Genomic DNA, 21,483 nt, shown 5'->3' on the forward strand with positions numbered 1-21,483 from the left:
CATAAGGTCATTGTGGCTTTACAGGTAGAAAGGATTCCAGAGGCTATCTTGAGTTCTAGGAGCTAGTTGTCTAATTCCCAGCAGTATTTGTAGAAAATCTCTCATTCCAATGAAACTCAAATAAAGCAAAGTAAACTATTTCAGGACCTGCTTTATAGAATCATTACATATTATAATGGGAGAAGACATCTAGTTTTACCTAGCTTTTCTGCAGGAACCTTCTTATTTTTCAATGAAGAAAATCAAGCTCAGCAATGTTAATTCTAATTTGAAGTCTGAGGGTCTAAGCTTCTAGTCCCAGCTTGATCTATTATCTGTATTTATTACCCACTATCTATATAGGTTCCATCAATCTCTCTGTGTCTCCTTCCTCTTCTGTAATGTGAGAGACTTGTAAAAAGTGCCTTCTGAGATATTCTGGTGCTATCCTCTTGAAATTGTCATCCACATGAAGTGTAAAAATAAAAAAGACATAATTATACAAAGGTAGGATAGTGTAGGTGAAAGAAATTTAGACTAGACAGAAGTCAGGAAAGAGGATACATGAGTTCCAGTCCTGGCTTTCCACAAAGTCACTGTGTGAGGTTGGGAAATTTCTTTCCCCTGTCTATGCCTCAGTTTCTACTTGTGTAAAATGGGCATAAGAATGCTTTTACCATTTACCTCATGAAAGTGTTGTGAATAAAACTCTTTGGAAACTAAGCTTTTTTGAAGTGTGACTCTTTAAAAGAATTATAATGCTTTGATTCATTAGCTGAAGCACTGAGGGTATATTATGGGAGAAAGAGAGAATTCAGAATCTACAAATTATTTCTTCCCCAATATTCTTATTTATTGAAGGATTTAGAATCTTCTGATGATAGAAGACAAGATAGGATTTGTACTATTCATATGAACTGTGTCAGTTTATATCTGTATGTAATTCTTATGTGAACTACAATTTAATAGCATTTGTTAAGAGAAAAGAAAAAAATATGTCATGGGTTAGGGTAGCAGTTCTCTGCTTAAATCTCTTTCTCAAGGCAGTTTTGCTCATAGATTCTAGGACTTAAATGGCTATTTGTCAATGTTTTGGAAGAAGTCCTGAACATTTCCTTAGTTTGTTAAATAAATGTCTTGTATATGTAGGGGAAAAATAAATTCCAGAACTTTATTTTCCTTCTTTGCCTATAATCCATTTGTTCATCACTTTAAACTTTTCAAGACATAAAATATTTTGTTTAATAAATATTGATATGACTGGAGAATTAAGAATGGAAACATGACATCAGATAATCAAAAATACAGATTTCAATAGGGATGGTATTACTCATATTAGACAAATCTACTTTAAGCATTCCATATTCAGCTGTTCAACTTATAATAATAGATAAATTGATAGCATTTACATTATTCCTGCATTGGAATTGTATCACTATATTGGAATATAGATTGTTTTACTGTACATGGAAATCTAGGAAGATTAAAATAAATTTTTATTAAAATTTGTTTCATGGTCATTGGTTTTTTTTGCAGAATATAAATATAATTAGAAATAGGTGCTTATATCCTCTAAAGTTAATGCAAATACATCATACCCTCTACTTTGAGACTATGGAAATCTCAAATTAGGGTTTTTATGTCTGTAGGAGATGACTATATTGACTATTTTAATCTAACTGAGTATGGAACAGCCAAACAGCAATAGTAAGTTTCCTTTTTATAGTACTTTAAAGCTTACAAAATGTTTCATATATATATATATATATATATATATATATATATATATATATATATATATATATATAAATATGTCATTTGATCTTTACAACACCCCTGAGGGTTGGTGTTAATAATTATCGCAATTTTATAAGTGAGAATACTGAAACGTCACAAGGATTAAGCAATTTATCAGTGTGATACATGTAATAAGTGTCTGAGATAGTATTTGAAGATAGTTTTTCTTGACTCCAAACCAAGTATTCTCTATTACTTATTGAAAGTCCCTTAATAAAAGGTATGGATCACTGCACTGGGTTTTATGGGTGATGCAGAGCAAAATTAGGCAGTGCTTACCATCAAGGAATTTACTTGGAAAGGCAAGTCATATATAGCTTAAAATTATTTGATGATGCTGGGATATATATATATATATATATATATATGTATATATATAAATGTCACATGAATGGTATATATATATACATATATATATATATATATATATATGAAAGATATAAAGGTAGGCACTCCAAGAAAGATAATGATAATGTGAACAAAGTTATTGAGTAGGGAAATACAGAGCTTACCTTGGTTATAGGAAGTAGACAAATCTAAATGGTATACACACACATACACACACACACACACACACATATATATATACATACTATTTTACATATATGCATATACACACATACACATACAAGTGTAAACATACACACATAATACACATGTATGTATATATACATATATGTGTGTATATATATATATATACATATATATATATATATATACACATATATATATATATAGTATGGGAAATGATGCTGCTGAATGGGGAGAATGGATCTAGATAGTTAAGAGTTTTGAATATCAGGCTAATGAATTAAGACTTTATCCTTAAGGCAGTATGAAACCATTGACTGTTTTAATCTAATCGAGTATGGAACAGTCAAACAGCAAAAATAATAGCTTACTTTTTTATAGTGCTTTAAAGTTTATAAAGTGTTTCATATATATTATATCATTTGATCTCAATTTTGTATGTCAGAAAACTAAAACTTTTTTTTAGCACTAAAATAGCATCTGATAATTGTGTGTAGGTCGAATTTTAGTGTCTAAAATAGGTTAGTGAATATTTCCCTCCATGTGATATACCTAGAAAACTTAAATTTAATGTAGTCCTTTATAAGGAAGCTGCATACTCTCAAAATGGAGTTAAAATGGAACCTACAGCCCATCTTTTATTTGTTGCTGTTGTGTGGGTGAATTCAGTGATACACATTCCAGTGCTAGTGACATCATAGACCATCACCACAGAAACATCTGTGCTATCACAAACACTGGATTGCAGCATTGCTGAATGTATCAGGCAACAGAGGAAACTGGTAAAAAATGATAAGACTCTCAATAATACCATTTAAACTCACCCACACTTGACAATCTCAGCTTTGGATATGAAAGGAAATGTAGGCAGAATTATGCCGTATAGCATAAAACAGTAGTTTCTGAACATTATGAAAGGTTTGGGCATGTTGTCTTTGACAAACAGCCATATTCACAACATGGTTCCTCTAAAAGTCATTCCTGATGCTTCCATGCAATATGTCAAAGATAAACATCAAAAGGGTCAAGAAATGGTTGTATATGATCTAGCAGTATTGCAGAGAAATGCTAAGAAGAGACAATATAACTATCTGGTTTTGCATTATTGACTAATATCATCCTAGGATGAGAGAGAACTTCAGAGGTCATCTAGTTCAACCCCTTGCTTAATATAGGAATTTCCTTTGTAATATCATTAAAATAGTCATCCAGTTAAATTGTTATTTGTAATATGGGACAGGAGACAAAAAGAGTGGCAGTTAATAGAATCTTAGAATTTTAAATTTGGATGATACTTTAGGATTACTTATTCAACCCATGCCTTGAAATATAAACCCCTCTGTAGCTTCCCTGATAAATGTTTATAAATGTGAAAATCTCTATTTCATTTATTTATTTATTTGTTTGTTTGTTTATTTATTACTTCCTGAATAAGCCCATTCATTAAGGACAACTGTAATATTTGTGAATTATTTGTATTCTTTGGGCCAAAATTTTCCTACTTATAGTTTAAAAAATTTTTTAAGGCAATGTACATATTGCATATTCAACTGTTCAACTTATAATAATAGGCAATTTGATAGCATTTACATTATTCCTGCATTGGAATTGTATTACCATATTGGAATACAGATTGTATTACTGTACATGGAAATCTAGGAAAAAGAAAATAAATTTTTATTAAAATTTGTTTCATGGTCATTGATTTCTGCAGAATATAAATATAATTAGAAATAGGTACTTATATCCTCTAAAGTTAATGCGAATACATCACACCCTCTACTTTGAGACTATGGAAAGCTCAAACTAGGGTTTTTATGTCTGTAGGAGATGACTATATTGACTATTTTAATCTGAATATGTAACAGCCAAACAGCAAAAATAATAGTTTCCTTTTTATAGTACTTTAAAGTATACAAAACTTTCACATATATATAATATATATATATATATATATGTACATACATATATAAATATGTCATTTGATATTTAAAACACCCCTGAGGGTTTAATGATAGGCTTAAGTTGCCCAAGGTCACATAGCTAGGCAATAATTAAGTGTCTGAGGTTGGATTTGAACTTAGGCCCTCCTGATTTTAGGGCCGGTGCTCTATCCACCTAGCAGCCCTTACTTGTAGTTTTTAATGCTTGACCCTAATTCTGCTTTCTGGTACCAAAAAAGTGATGACATCATGGGATTCAAACTGGGAGAATCTCCTGAGATCATTTAGTCCAATTTAGTCATTTCTTAAGAGTGGGAATCTGGGCTTTAGAGAGGCTTCTTTGTGTCTCTGTGGACCATAACATTATAATATTGTCTATGAAAATTACTTTGCAAAGATTCTGGAATGATTTGCATTTCCTTCTTTAGTAATTTAAGGAAAACAGAGGTTAAGTGACTTGCCCCAGGGTTTTATATAACTAGTAAGTGTTTGAGGCTAAATTTGAACTCAGATCTTCCTGATTTCAGGCCTGTTTCTCTATCCACTGAACCATTCAGGTGCCTTCAGGACACAGACACAGACATAGTCACAGGCACAGGCACAGGCACACACACACACACATATATTCTAATTTTATTTTCTGTTCAATTACATGTTTAAACAATTTAGCATGTTGTTGTTTTTTAATTTTGAGACCAAGTTCTTCCCCACCACCCTTTCCTTCCTGCCTTGCTGAGATGGTAAGCAATTTCCATCTTAGTTATTTTGTTCAAGAAGACTTGAAAAACACACACAAAAACTGAAAAATAGTATGCTTCAGTCTGTATTCAGATATCTTTCTCTGGAGACAGATAGCATGCTTCCTCATGAATCCTTTGACATTGGCTTGGATCATTGAATTTAAATCTATTTGAAAAAGATAAGACAACACACACATGAAGTAGCCATATGTCAATGTAAGATAATATGTTTCCTATGAGAGATATAGAAAATGAAGGCAATAAGAATTTGGAAGAGAAAAGAGATGTTTGTAGTAGTGAGGAAAAGTTTCATGGAGGAGTTTGGACTTTTACTTGAGTTTAGAAATCAAAGTAGAATTTCAAGTAAGAAGTACAGGGAACACCACATAAGGGCACTGCAGAAGCAAGAATATCATATTGTATTTGGGGACCATGAGAAAAGGATGCTGACTGGTGGAGAGTTTGTGTTGTCCCATATTACATTCTTGATTTTAGGATGGACATTGATTTGTTGGAGCATATATAATTTGGAGTATGTTAAAGGGACTAGAAAATCTGACACAAGATAGTTGAAGGAACTAAGTATGTTTAGTATGAGAAAAAGAAGAGAGGATATACATACATATATATATATATACATATATTTGTGTATATATATATATACATATATATATATATATATATGATCTGTCTGACTATTTGAAGGAGAGGAGAGGAGAGATTAAGGAGTAACTGGATTTATTCTGTCTTGGACCAAGAAGAGGGAACTAGCATCAGTGTTTGAAAGTTATAAGGGAATCACATTTCATCTGGTTGTAAGAAAAATCTTCCTCACAATCAGGACCACCCACAGATGGAATAATTTGGCTTTAGAATGGAAGGTGGTTGTCCATTGGTTAGGGATCCTGTGGCTGGGATTAATGTACCAGGTAAAAGTGTCAGACTAAATTGTTTCTGAGTTTGTTTATTCTTGAAGATTCTCTAGCATTATTACTCTGAAAAGTTACTTTTTACCCAGCTTATGAAAGACAGATCTCAACTCATAAATGTCATGTGAAGTTGTAAAAGACCTATAGAGGTCATATGACTTGCTCACTAATAAGCATCAGAATAGAGATTTGAATACAGATCAGGTCTTCCTGACTCCAACTCTAGCATTCTTTGTTTTATTTATGCCTAGTAAAACATGCTGCTTCCTTCCTTAAAGTCACATAGGACATAAAAATTCCTAACAGTGGAGAAATAATCTCTGGAATAATTTCTTTATCTTGAGACATCTTGTAAATTTTAAAAGCAAAAGACAAGTAAAATTTGCAGAAATATGTAGTCTTGAATTAAAATTACATATATATATATATATATATATATATATATATATATATATGTTCATTTTCACTGTCTTTTGATCAAAAGCAGTCTGGGGGAAGTATAGCAGAAAAACAATGAAAATATTTTTGTTTGTGTTTTTGTTAAGTCAAACCTAGATTATTTGAAGAATTACTTGAATTACCACACATACATACACACACACACACACACACACAAAAGGAGTTGTTGATATTCTGATTCTCAGATATTGCTGAGCACAATTGCTGAGAGTCTCTTGTACTGTTTTCTTCCCTTTTTCCTTCAATAGAATTCTCAGTTTTCCCTTTTATCTTCTTTTTTTTTTCAGGAAAAATTTTCCATCACCTCTTTCACTTAATCATTTATATTAATGAATTGTATTTCTTTTGGGAGTTATTGATTTATTGAACTGACTTTTAGAGAGGTATGGAACCAAATCCATTTGCATTTATTTGGCTCAGGTCTTGGAACCCTAAGAGTATCCATGCCTTTCAGTTGGCAACACACTATATAGTGTGTCAGTAAACTGACTCAAGATCAACTTGCTGTGTCATGGTAGCTGATGAAATAGACACATGAAAACCAAATAAGTGCAACAGTAACACATACAAAAAAGCCAATTTTCTTTCAGAGATGTTCTTGAAGCCTTGCACTACTTTACAAATATAGGAAACTCCATGAAAATGGAGGAATACAGATTGTTTATGGCAAAATTTCCATTTTTTCTGTATTACTATAACCAAATTATATTTACTTTAGATATGATCAAGGTGAGAAATTAAAATATAAATATTTTTGCTACTTAGTTTTTTGAACCAAAGTCTCATTAGAATTAGCAATCTTGACATTACATAAAATGATCTATCAAGTATACTTATTCTATATATATCATTGGGTATTTGTATCATGAACTCATGGATTGAAGGGATCCTAGTGTTAAACAGAAAAAAAATAGGGAGGGAGAGAAAGTGTGTGTGTGTGTGTGTGTGTGTGTGTGTGTGTGTGTGTGTGTGTGTGAGAGAGAGAGAGAGAGAGAGAGAGAGAGAGAGAGAGAGAGAGAGAGAGAGAACGAGACAGACAGAGAGAGAGAGAGACAGAGAGAGAGAGACAGAGACAGAGAGAGAGACCCTGCAATGTTTTACGTTCTTCAGAGAAACAACAACAAAGCTAGTATTTTTCACAATAGGACAGTGAACTCACTTCAGCTGATAAGGTTAATCAAACATGGAATTGTTTGTGTGCATCTGAATTTTTAAGTCTAGAGTTTAGTCATGCTCCTGGACACAGGAAGACTTCAAATTTTATATTCAGATAAGCAAAGGCAACCTTTAAGAACAGATGGAACAGAGTTCAGCATAAAGGCTTAATCCTATCAGGATGATTCTTGTATGGCCATCTGGATAATCCGGCGCACAAATTCAACGCCTGTTAAAAATATGACTCTGGCCAAGATTAGCGTCACAGATTTTCCACTAGACTTGTTCATATTTGACTTTATGATTTTTTTAGACTCAGGAGGGATTTCTCTGATTTTATAAAAGAAATCTGGAGTTGAATAAAGGCACTGGGTCTCTATTCTTTGAAGAAATAATTACATATATGTGTGTGTATACACACACATGCTTAAACTTTAAATTGCTTTCTCTTTCACACAATGAGTTCAGTTCTGAAAGATGATTTCACCTACCTTTCTTTCATGGCTTCAATTTCCTTAATTTTTCTTACAAGAGGACAACAAGGAAAATTAGGCAAGAAATAATTTTTTTTGCACAGGAAAGTTCCTTATAGTAGGAAAAATTATTTATTGTACAATTAGAGAGAAGTGAATTTACTATTGATGCTACAAATATTACAATCTTAGCCATGAATAATTCATTTCCAGGGTTCATTCCCCTCTGCAGCTTTACTTTTGTCTTTGCTTTGCCATATAGTTGCTGACAATCATAGCATGAAAAAGGAAGGAAAAAAAGAAAGGAGGAAGGAAAGAAGGAATAGGAAGTAGAAAATCAAATTTGATGGTCATATTTGCTATAAGTGAGAGAGAATTTATATTTGTACTTCATAATTTGAACATGAAACAGAAAACTGTTAGAATACCAGCAAGCCCTCTTGAATGTAAGAACTTTGAGTTTCTGTAGTATATTTAACTAAACAATTTTCACATATTATGAAACAATACTATGTTGTGTGTTATTAAATCAAAAATGCCTTCAATAAGTCTTTCAAAAGCAATTTAGAAGTTATAGGTACATCAAAATGTCAAGAATTTTTACTGTTGAATTGTGAAATCAATTTGTATCTGGAACCAAGTTAATTTCTAGGGTAGCAGACAGCTTCAGAACTCCAAAAATGATTTCTCTAGAATCTTTTGCTTTGCCATTTTCACATTCTACCACCCCCAACCTATCAACTGATATGATGTTCTATGAAGACTGAGGACAAATTTTACTATTTCAGAGTAGAGTAAGGAATAGAGTGACTAGAAAGCAGACTTGAAGTGTAATTAGCAAATGACCTGCTTTGCAACTTGGAAGCTGTCACAATAAACTTAACAGTGTAGAGAAACTTGCAGTCATACTGCTTTATTGGATTTTTTCCCCAATTTTGAATCTGCATCTTTATATAACAAATATATTGTCTTTTTTCAATTTAGTGATAACCCTTAATATTGTCAAAGCAAAGAACATCTGGGAGATACAAAATTAAAGTCCCTGAAAATTTTAATTTCATTTAATATTTATAAAAACAACCATATTTAGAGTGAAGAAATCTCTTTAAATTCAAAAAAAAATTCTTGAAAAATGGTGACTTTAAAAACTTGCACTGGTGAATACAAATATATATATATATATATATATATATATATATATATATATATATATATATATATCCAATTATTGAGTCCCCTGGATTTTAAGAGCTAAAGAGTTTCTTTGTGTGTGTATTTATGCATATGTGTATATGGAAAGATAGGTGTGATGAGAGATGTATATCAAACATTATTTATTCATTATAATGTAGATATTCTAGTGTACATATAATTGAGTGCAGATTTTAAACTCTGACAAAAAAATCCACTCTAGTTTTGGTTGAATTTAAGGAAATACAGGGGAAAAAGAGATTATGACAGCAACATCAATTGATCAAAATCAAAGAAATATCTACAAGAAGAATTTTATTATACTGATTGGCTAATATAAATTTACCTAGATGGCTAATTGTGTAAAATAATGAACTTAGAATGATGGAACCATTGACTTTTTTCACAGCTGACTGAGAATCTACCTCTTTCACTGTTGTGAATGAAAATCTTGCATGTATTAGGGCTAGGACGTAGGGCGAGGTAGTTTCCATTCTTGGAATGATGTCATAGCAACTGGAGTTTGTCTCTGATGCTTCCAGTAAGAGGATGCTTGACCTAAGAATAGAGCAATCTCCTGCATGTGGCTTAAAAAGATATAGGGCCAATCTCCTGGATGGGGCCAAACCCCTTCTTTCCCTGTTTCCTGCCCAGTGACTGCTTATTGTCAAAGGTGAAGGGGAAGGCGTTGTTCAGTGTTACTGAGGGAGCAGGCAGGAAAATCATCATTTTACTAAAATAAACAGCAAATACAATTGTTTAGTTTAAACAGGAAGATGCAATGCTAATGGGCAAAACTCAAGTCCAAAGTGTGTGATTTTCCCCCTAATCCCTAGAGCAGATATGCCTTCAAGCCATAGTACTAACTGAAATTTGAGGAGATATAATAACATTAGCTTGAGTTTTATGTAGAATCTGTCACTAGTAAGCACAAGAAGGAAGCTGAGTTATGGTTTTCCCAAAATTTTCTGCCAAGTCTTAGAAACTTAGGCCAATCAAATAGCATTAGAATATTGTCTTTTTTTCCTTTTTTTAAGAGAGTTTTTCCTTTGGAATATCAGATTTCATACAGGGTAGATGAGATCCTTTTACTCCCACACTCTTCAACTTTGAAGAAAGAACTATGCAAGTCTCAATATATTTGATTCAAAAAGATTAATTCTAAATTAATTCTACCTACTCAGTAGGATAGCCTCATCTATCTGCCAATCAAAAATAAAAATCTCCTTAGAAAGTTTGATTCCTTATAATCTTATGATTTCTTCATCAGAGAATGAATGCAGTGATTGATCAATATTCTGGTTAATAACTATCAAGCATACTTTAACCACTTTCAAAAATTAGACTATAATAAATTATGCTTCATAGGAAAGCTAAGAGGAGTTTACAATCTGTTTTATCCCTAAACTAGATGACATTTCAAGTTCATTCATTCATATAGTCAACAATACTTACTAATTAAGTACATACTGTGTACAATAATACTGTGCAAAGTATTTCAGGACCTAAGCTATCATTCTTAATATCATTTTCTCTTACATAGTACATCTGTAGAAATGTGAATTTAAGACCATTTCAGTTAAGGTTTTGCTGGATAATGTAGTGTTTTGCAATTGTTGATTTTTTTCTCATATTTTTTCTTATTGTATTTATTGAAAGAAGACTTAGTTTGAAATAATTCAGAATATCCAAAAACTATTGTTGACTATATACATAGTCTCTTTCACAAGAACAAAACAGACCAAGAAATTTAGCTTCTAATAAAAATGTGGAATAGAAGGTAGGACCAGAGTTGATAATAAATACTGGACTGCTGACCAGGTCATCTTTACAGCCACTGAAACAAGCCAGATATTAATCACAGCACAAAGAGATTTCAGAAGTAAAAATAAGAGCAGGTCCAGAACCCTGCTGATAGCTGCACACATCACTAATTCACCTCAGTGGGCATGTACCTCTGAGCTCAATTAACCCTTATTCCCAAGGCCAACCATAAACTCTGAAGTAAACATGGCTTTTCTGGCCCCAGTTTTATATCAATGAAATAGATCATTTCTATTGGAGAGCGAGATGCTGTTACAGCTTATAAATTCAGTTTGCTAATAAAGAGTCTGATGCCTCCAATGCGTGTTTGTGGGCACTTGAATCATATACCATTGATTCTATAAATCAGAAAATTTCAAATTGTTGAGGATATCTGCCATTTCTTCTGTCTTCTGGTGCTATTTGAAAGAGTCAGAAATACTCTTAAGGTTGAACAAGTGAGGAAGAACAGTTCCTGTGCAATTTTCTTAGTTGTTAACTATATACTGAAGGTGGTAAATTAAAAAAATTCTCTCTCTCTCTCTCTCTCTCTCTCTCTCTCTCTCTCTCTCTCTCTCTCTCTCTCTCTCTCTCTCCCCTTGCTCTCACTCTTTTTCTTATTCTTTCTCTCTCCTTCATTATTTCTCTCCTCTCTCTTTTTCTCCTTCTCTCTCTCTCTCTCTCTCTCTCTCTCTCTCTCTCTCTCTCACACACACACACACACACACACACACACACACACATATACACACCCCCCCACACATATACACCCCCCCCTCCTTTTTCTCTTTCTCTCATCCCCCCCCCCCAACCATTGTTAAAAAGCAAATTGGAAATCTGGTAATTAGGCCCTGACTCATAGTGTAGTATTAGAGTCCCAAGCCAAAGTTCAACACCCTGAAATGAAATTTAAACCAATTAATCTGTTAGATTTTTATCGCTTGTCCGTGTTTTCTCAGCAATTCCCCCAGCACGTGGCCTTTGATCAACTCTCATACAAACGCTAAAATGTGTGCCTGCTGCTAGCGAGATGGGAATGACATTAACATGGCTCTCATAAAGCAATCAGAGCAGAGAAGCCCTCAAACAGGCAGGGCATAGTAATATTTAATAAAAGCTCGCACATAATCTTCAGAATTAGCATTTTGTGCCTTGCAGTACCTTTGGGAGAAGAGCTTTTATTTGTGGAGTGATCATTATTATAACAAAGAAGAGCTACCTAATAATTTCCACTTTAACTCTGCAATATGCCATGAGCATTTCAGAACCATTATGCTAAACCGTGGTGGGGTAATCATTTTATTGTCATAGTCTGAAGGGAGGAAAATCTCCTCTACTTTGGTGGCTGGGGGAAATAAAACAAAAGACAACAACAAAAAACTTTTGTTTTTAATGAGATCTAGAAACACCAGTGCTGGGCTTGTCATGCACTGTGGACACTGAAAGTATGAAAATACAATGGTGATAAAAATTTTGGGATAAAACAACAAGAAGAAGAAGCCTTCTTTATATTAAGTAAGGACTTGCCATCAACACAGAATTTTGTATTTAGATTGACTTTCTCAATCCCATTATATTTTATGAGCAAAAGAGTCCTATGGGTTGCCCAATTCTTAAATTGAGCAAGTTGTTTCTAATTATCATTGAGTCCTCAAATTCCAGGTTCCACTAATGGCACATTAGTCCCATGTAGACTAACTTCTCTTTCCTTTTTTCCCCCACTTGGTGAAGTGTGATAGAAAGAGTACTAGACACAGACTGGATTTGAATCCTATTCTTCTGATTCACTTTCTTTTTGACTTGGAGCAAACCAATTGACTTAATTGTGCCTCAGTTTCCTCATCTGTAGAATGAGAGAGGTTGGAATCAATGATTTTGAAGTTTCCTTCACTCTTAATCTCTAATCTACACATTTGACCTACTATGCTTTCTTTTGGCAAACTAAGAAAGCGAAGGGACTATTTGGCTATATCAAATTTAGCTTTCAAAGATAGCATCCTTCAGATGGAAAAATTGATTTCAAGGAAATTTGTGGATTTGTTCATCTCTTCTCCTTGCTTTCTCCAAGTCAGACTTAACTTGATGATTTGAGACTTGATCCTTCAGTTGATAGTTCTTTTTTATGGAAAAAGTGGCCAATGATTGTTATTAGGTGTCCAGTATCAAATCAAGAAACACATTGTTCTAGAGTGGAAAAGACTAGAATGTCTAGAATGTATGTCATGAAGTAGCCAGGTGACTTTGGGCCTCAATTTACTCATCTATTACACAAGAAGGAGAGACTAAATCATCTCTAAGGTCCCTTGTAGCTCTAAAGTTTTATGATTCTGAGAGTCATAAGGATTATATGTATTGCTTGTGAGATGAAGTGAAATTTATTAGCTAGGTTCTAGTATAGAACCAAGTGTGGACTTAGGACATGCTGAGCAGTACACTGCTGCTTTTTCACAAGCCTTCCTTACAAGGAGATTAAGAAGATGGTATTGCACAAGCTTTGACTCATTTGTTCCCCCACCAGAGTTTGTAGCTCCTCTGGAAACCTGAATCTGTTCTCTCCTCATTTGCTGGCTTGTAGGCTACTTTATTGGTGGGCTGCTTGCAGAGTTTGATAACATGAGCATTTTCAAAGTGAAAACTACAGTGAAGGTTTTGGAAAAAAAATACTTTTTGAAACATATGCACATCTACCTCCTCTATAGGACTTTCAAAGGGATGAAGGAAGAAGGAGTCCCCACCACTTCTAAAGCCTGCAGGCTTTAGCTATGTTGGAGACTCTCTGAAGCAGACATGAGCATGTCATTGTGGCTCTTGCATAGAAACTATCAGAAAACCTAAAAGACAACATATTTTTAAAAGAAATATGCTAACATGGACAATTCTTCACCCTCCGATCATCAAAAGAAATTGGATTAAAAAAATTTCAAAAACCCAACACAAAGATTTTTTTGAAGTTGGTGAGGATTATCACAGGATTACAGAGTTAGGAGGTGCCAGTGGTTAAATGTTATCTTCAAGTAATATTACACTAAAGTCAGTCGTAATCAGTACTTGCCTTTCCTATTTTGAAGATCTTCAAGGATTTGGCAAGGATTTGCTTTATTTGGGAATCTAAAAACATTAAGATTTTTTTGGGGGGAGGGGAGAAAGGGTAAACTGAAATGATTCCAAGTTAATTGCATATTGTGACCCTTCATAATCCTTAAACTTCTTCCAATTCAAAGGTAATCATAATACATATTTTGGGGTTATTCAACAGTTTCTGTATTTGGAATCAGTTTTCTACTTTGTAAAATTGAAGCAGGTAATTTTTAGATCCATTCCAACTCTAAATCTCATAATATCAAGAAATGTCGTTACAGCAAACTTTATAGATATAGAATTTTGATGATTGTAAGCTTCATGGTATTAAAAATTAAAAATTAATTTTAAGAATACTACATATACAAATGTAGAATATGCATTTGTTAATTATTTCATTCTTGGTTAAAAACATGGAAGGAGTAGGAGAGGAAGAGTGAAGGAATATTAAAAGGAATCATTTTAGTTGTAAATGCATCTTTATATGTTCAGCCAAAATTAAATGCTTGGTTTAGATTTTTCAAAACATTTTGGTACAATTTTATCAGATTAACTCAAGTCCAAATCAAATATCTTCTACCACTTTGTGGAGGTGAGTGATTGTCCCCTCCCTCTCAGGTTAGAGTCCAATAGTTTCTTTTGGTTTTTCAATAGTCAAAGTAAGAAATTCTGCGAGATTTGACAATGTTTAGTGATATTTACCTATTTCCTTTCCTGTAGAATTAACTGGGTTTTCTATTAGCTTAAGTAGTAGGAAAATTGATTGGAATGTTTAGAGGTTTTTGTTAAAGGAGAGTCCCACTTTCTCTCCTACTCATTTCCCAGTTTTGGGGGCTTTGAGGTGTTGCGACTAATTAAAAACACTTCTGGGAATGACAGACAAGCTAGTAATATTAAAAATCTGTGAAATTAAGCTGTTTGCTTTAGAACCTCAAAGACATAACTTCACTGTTTCACTCTTGCCAAGTAGTGGTCCCCCAAGCAATTGTATTCAACTTGTGCCATGTTCATTTGAGTAAATCTCCTCCAATCTATTTACAACATTTACAAAGTGTTTCTTATCACCAGATGCCTTTTTACAATGGAAAAAAAGTGGATGTTTAGCAAACCTAGTACTATGGTTTTGGATGGGGGGAATTGAAATTAAAAGAAATGAATGAACGTTTGAGAACTATGTATACTCTTTATGGATCTACTATTAACTCAATTTATAGGATTATATAATTTTAGCCATCTTGTTCAGTACAGTTCTTGTCTATAAAATGGGGTTGTGATGACATTTGATTGAAAGTATTATTTCATGTAAACATATCAAACCTCTTGTGCTGTTATATTAATAGAGGGGAAATGAAGTAAGGGAAAAAACAATAATTTAGAGTCTAAATTTTAGACCCTGATGTGAGAAGGAATCCTGACTTCTGCTTCCCCCATCTACTTCCACTACTAATTGGCTAAATGATTATTACTTTCTTTTTAATCAATACATTTTCTCATGAAATGAAATTTGCACCTGAAAATGAAGGAATTGAGAGATTTTTTTAAAGGTGATTTAATCAGCATTTCATATATTAACACTGATTACTTTTGATCATGTTTCCAGCTTTCCTGTGGGCTGAAAATGAATTATACATTTGATGCAAATATTGTAAGCAATGTTATCTTAAGGTGATACTACATCCCATATCATGCCATAATTAAAAAGTATTTGAGATCTTGAAGATCTTAAATGTTATTGAAAAAAGAAGTCTTAAAAAAGTCATTATTAGTTTGGTTCTAACAGCAGATTTCTTCTCTTTTTCATGTGTGTTGAAAAGCAGCTACTCCCTGTATCAAAGCTATCAGTCCAAGTGAAGGATGGACTACGGGAGGTGCCACAGTGATCATCATAGGAGACAATTTCTTTGATGGGTTACAGGTCATATTCGGTACCATGCTGGTCTGGAGTGAGGTAGGTGTTGTCTGAACATTACTATCTCATAACTTTTTTCCTAGTTTTGGAAAATAGCTATATGTGCAATGCTAATGGAGCTATTTCAAACCCTAGAGAATAGCTCTATCACAGTCAGTTGTTCTGGATGATGACAAGGAAGCTTCAGACAAATGTATTTATCAAGAGGCAGCACTTTTTAACTGAAACTCCTTCCATTTTCCAACCAAATGACATGGTCAAGACATGTATTTGGACTTCTTCTTTACTGTGCTAGCTTTGTGAACTTGCTAATATAGATATCTTGTGGGAAGTTCACTACATATTTTTTACAGTGGTGTGAATGACCCTTAAGTAGTAGAAGTATATTTAGAACTTTTTCTGGTTCCTGGACTTCATGAGATTCAGATTATTATCAAACTTTCTTTTAGGAATAACATTCTAAGAAAAATAACAATCTAAGTATAAATCTTCATTTTATTTTATAACATTCATTAGGAGTTTGCCTGCTTAAGGTACATTGTACATAGTAGGCATTTCATATATGTTAAATTAAATTGAATATGTTTGTCTTCCTTTTCAGTCCTACCTGTAAGCCATTTTTTTCTTTTTTGCAAGGCAATGGGGTTAAGTGACTTGCCCAAGGTCACACAGCTAGGTAATTATTAGGTTTCTGAGGCCAGATTTGAACTCAGGTACTCCTGACTCCAAGGCCAGTGCTCCATCCACTGTGCCACCTAGCTGCCCCCATGTAAGCCATTTTTTGATTGCTTCTTTACCAGCTGAAAATAGTTCTTTCCCACAATGTTTTCAAATAGCATAAGAGTTATTTTAACTTAATATCCTGCTTTTCTGGCAGTGGTCATGATTAACTCAAGAATTTAAACTTTCCACAGAAGAGTTGTCTTGGGACACTTTCCTTACCTATGTATTAGTGTTTTACTTTGGAAAAGAGATGAATTAAGGGATGACATGCAAGCATTTGAAAGACTTTCTTATGAAAAATGGGCCTGAGTTGTTTTGCTTGGCCCTACAGGACAGAAATGGGTGAAAGTTACATAAAGGTATATTTAGGTTCCATATAAAGGAAAACTTCCTAACAATTACACTGCCTCAAAGGAGAATGAGCTGCCTTAAAAGATACAATGAATTTTCTGGCAGTCTTTGGGCGTAACTGAATGAACCTCTCCCCTATTCTAATACACACTCAATTGTATTGTCTAGTATATTAGATTCAAAGCTGGAAGGATCTCATGGAGTCTAAACTACTCATTTTATAGATGAGGAAACTAAAACCTAGTGAGGTAAATAATTTAACCAAGATTTACAAGTCTAATTAGTGGCAGAAGCAAGACCAGAACCTAGATCTTTTGGCTCTTATTTCAGCATCCTTTCTCTCTTAATATCCCATCTTAAATTTTATTTTGATTCACTTAGATTAACTTCTTAGACTAATGCTATATGGATATGCAGAAAGTTTAGGCAACTTACCAAATGTTTTTCTCTTCCCAAAACAGCTTTTAGAACAATTTTTTTAAAAAAAATTTCATTCATTTTGGTGGTTGTATGTAATTGGGCATTTGTCCACTTTGAGATAGAACAAGATGACCAAAGCACAATTTAGAATAATCTGAGTAGTTTTCTCAGAATCATATAATTTAAGAGTTGAGAGAGAGATCATAAGACTTCTTACTCTCCACAGATTTTCTTAACAAGAATTTTATCCACCTCATACCTAGAAAGTGATAATCTAACTTCTGCCTAAAAATCTCCAGGGGAACTGTACCTGTTGAAACATCCTATTCTACTTTGAAATAGCTCTAAATTTTGGAAAGTTTTCCTTTCTGCTTCTTTTCAGTTTACAACCCATTGTACCCCACTTTTTTTAACCATTTGGATCTTGTTTGAAGAAATCTATGCCCGGTCCTAAGAGAAAGATCTTCAGTTAAAAGCTCTTCAGTTTCTTGAGTATAGACATTATGTTTTCTCCCAAGTCTTCTTGTATCCATCCATAACATTGCCACTCTATTCAGTTGCCATGAACTTGAGGTCCTTTACTTGTGAGACAGCATTGGGTAGTGACTTAAGTGTCAGACTTGGGGCTAGGAAGATCTAGGTTGATCTCAGACATTTCCTATCTGAGTAATCCTTCCAAGTCACTTAGCATTTCTGGGCCTTAGTTCTTCATTTGTAAAATGATGCAATTAGGTCCCAGGGCCTAAATTTTGCTCTCTTCTAGCTCTAAATATATGATTCTCCTTAGCTTATCAATGTCTTTCCTAAAATGTGATGCCTTGAACAGAAAATAATAGATAGTGGTAGTGCTAGTTCTGGTGGTAGTTTAGGTGATAGTGATAGTAGTAGTAGTAGTAGTAGCAGCAGCAACAGCAGCAACAGTAGTAGTAGTGGTAGTGGTAGTAGTAATTGTAGTGGCAATAGCAGTAATAGTAGTAATAGTAGCAATAATAGTAATAGTTCTAGCAGTGCCTAAAGTTTATATTACACATTAAAATTTACAACAAGCTTTATAAATATTATCTCATTTGTTCCTCACAATAACTGAATGTGACCTAATTAGGGCAAAATATACCAATCCTTTCCCCTATTTTAGGGCACTGTGCTTTAAAGCATTTATTTCATTATTAGAAAACTGATGGGTGGTAGAAAACGCATGAAAACAGCAAAACAATGCTTCTCTTTCTATTGCATCTCATACATCCCACAAGTTCTTATAACATATTAAAGCAGAGTAGAAGCAAGTCTGGGTTAGAGGAAGCTCAGACATGTTCTTTGTAAGCTCCAAACTATCTCATGCCTGCAAAACAAACTCACCAGGGCTCTCCCCACCCACCCAGTGAAATCTAACAAATGGTTCTTTTCCTCCCTCACCCTATACTCCTTTAGAGTGGAGAAGTCATTCTTTGAAAATAAACATCTTGTGACATTATCAGGCCAGGTATCTTCAGTAGAGCTTTTAAATGGGGTATGATCTTGATAATGTCCCTGAAGTTTAGAAAAAGGAACTTAGACATCAGTGATCCTTTATATTATTTATTTCCTTAAGTGTTGAGTTATTTAGATTTTGATGCATGTTTTCTATCACATACATAGACACACACACAAATATATACATGTTGATATATATATATATATATGTATATATATATATAGGTTTATATATATTTTATGTATAGTCATTTATAGACAATTGTTTTTATTGATCATGTCCCATAGATGCAAGAACGTCACCAAGCTGTGGAGTTGGTTTTAGTCCAACCCTGAAGATAAGGAAGAAGAAGAAACAAAAACAAATAATATTTATTCATTTTTATTTAATTTATTAATTCAAACATAAATGTATGTATATAATATATAAATAGATATTTAATTTGTTTCTTCTTCCTTATAGTCAGTGAGCTAAGTTCCATATGTGATGAATCTTTATATCCATGGGATGATTTGTACTTTTTCACAGAAGAAATATAGTGTAAGTCTGTAGGTCAAAGATGTGCTATTAACAAAATTTGAACATCCTTGTCTGATATATTTTATTCACCTTCATGGCCTAGGGGGCAAGTACATATTTTGCCACCTATCAATAAGGTAGATTTGTATATCTACAAATCATTATTTAGTTAGAGCCATAGACCTGGAGGGGTGGGAGTAGGGGAAGTCTTTTCTAGAGGTTTGAAAAGGTATTAAGGAACTTTTCACTCATAATCCAGTCTGGTTTCTCAGTTCTCTTACCAATTCTACTGTGTGACCTTAGATGAGCCATTTTAACCACTTTGGGCCTCAAATTACTTTCATTGTAAGATGGACATGACATAACTTCACTAAATTGAGGGCAAGAGTGTCTCAGATTATGATTCTCTCAGATACTTTTCAGTTCCAACATCTATGATTTTAAGTAGTTTATTTTCCTTCTTCTCTTTTTACTTTACCCTTTTGCCAAGAATATCCAGGAATAGCTTGGATCCAAGGCTAGACATGCAGATGACATTAGAGATTAACAGATAATGCTGTTATTTGGAACCCCTTTTAAGTTAAAGGATTTTTTTTAAGAGTCAGAGAAAAAAGGGTTGGCTTAATTTGGTATCATCTGTGCTCTTTCCCAACCCAATCTTTTGTAAATGAGTCGTTCATTTTCACTCACTGATTGCTCCCTGAGGATTAGGGTTTAGAGTGAGAAAAGGGAAGGTAGCACACTTCATCCTTCCAATCCCAGAGTTCTCTTCTGCTAGTTGTCTCGGCTCGTTGTCCCCTATGATTTGCTTTGTTTCTTGTGAGCCTGGTATTTCCACTGCCTTTACCAATCATCTTTCTTTCTGTTCCCTTTTTTCCCTTCTCCTTTCTTTTTTTTCTTTTCCTCTTTATTGTATCTTGTTTCCTAATTATCTTCTAATAAGCCTTAATTTCTCTTTACTCTCTTTTTTTTCCTTTGAGATCTGTTTTTTGATCTGTGACTCCTCTTAAAACACTTCTTTAGGTCTAGTGAAGCACTGAATCTCTGGGGTGGTCTGAGGTATTATTGCTCTATCTCTGATATCTACCCAAGAAAGAAGGAGCATTTCATTACCATGTAAGCTATGCTATTTACAGCTTCTACATTTCTTTTAGTTCTCTTAAAGGTAGCTTTTCCACATCTCCAATATCCTACAGTCATCACAGTGGCCTAGTTGATAGAGTGCTAGGACTGGAGTTAGGAAAATATGAGCTTAAATCCTACCTCAGAAATTTACTTGCTTTATAACCCCTGGGCAAGTCACCTAACCTATTTAACCCTCAACCTCCTTACATGTAAAATGGAGGTAATATTGACACTAACCTCTCTGTGCTGTTGTGGGATCAAACAAGATATTTTGTATAAAACCCTTTGAAAGCTTTAAAGTACTTTAGGTGTGGTAGCTGTTATTTTATCAAGAATTTATTTAACATTTATTATATGTCTATCACTATATTCTGTACTGTGGGGAGTACAATTCAGTTTTACAAACATTTATTATTCTACTTTATGCAAAATATGGTGCTAGTTACTGGGAAAAGAAAGACAAAAAAAGTAATTTTCCCTCATGGATCTTACATTCTTCTGGAAAGGGGTAGCCACTTAATCAGTAAGCATTAATTAAGTACCTTTTCTATGGTACACATTGGTGGTAGATACAAAAGAAGTATAGGATAGTTTCTCAATATTTTAATAATTAATTTGGGGAATTTGGACAAGAAGAGATGAGACTAATACATTTGAAAAATTAAGAGAATGATAAAAGACATATTAGAGTGCTAAATTATGTGGTTCAGATACAAAACAATATGGGAGTTCAGGGAATGGAGATGTTATTGTAGACCAAAGCAATAGAGAAAAGCTTCATGAAAAAAGTGGCGTTTGAGCTAGGTTTCAAGTCAAATAAGTGAGGATGGATCTATAAGCAGAAAAACAGTGAAAAAAAGTTTACAGAGAGAAATCAGAATGGGATA

The 21,483-nt window shown here is 33.6% G+C and overlaps 1 protein-coding gene across 7 annotated transcripts in view; it reads left to right on the forward strand.

Moving 5' to 3' along the window:
* EBF1 (EBF transcription factor 1) overlaps positions 1 to 21,483 on the forward strand; it is a 453,042-nt gene that overhangs the window by 318,348 nt on the left and 113,211 nt on the right. For 4 of the 7 annotated variants that reach the window (XM_074212518.1, XM_074212517.1, XM_074212515.1 and 1 more), the window contains exon 9: positions 15,896 to 16,026. In XM_074212518.1, coding sequence (XP_074068619.1) covers positions 15,896 to 16,026 — 131 coding nt within the window. Of the gene's footprint in view, positions 1 to 15,892; positions 16,027 to 21,483 lie in introns of all 7 variants that reach the window. The other 3 variants (XM_074212516.1, XM_074212514.1, XM_074212512.1) reach the window with 1 other exon arrangement.

The sequence above is a fragment of the Macrotis lagotis genome, chromosome 1, assembly GCF_037893015.1.
Source record: "Macrotis lagotis isolate mMagLag1 chromosome 1, bilby.v1.9.chrom.fasta, whole genome shotgun sequence".
In the NCBI taxonomy this organism is placed as follows: domain Eukaryota; kingdom Metazoa; phylum Chordata; class Mammalia; order Peramelemorphia; family Peramelidae; genus Macrotis; species Macrotis lagotis.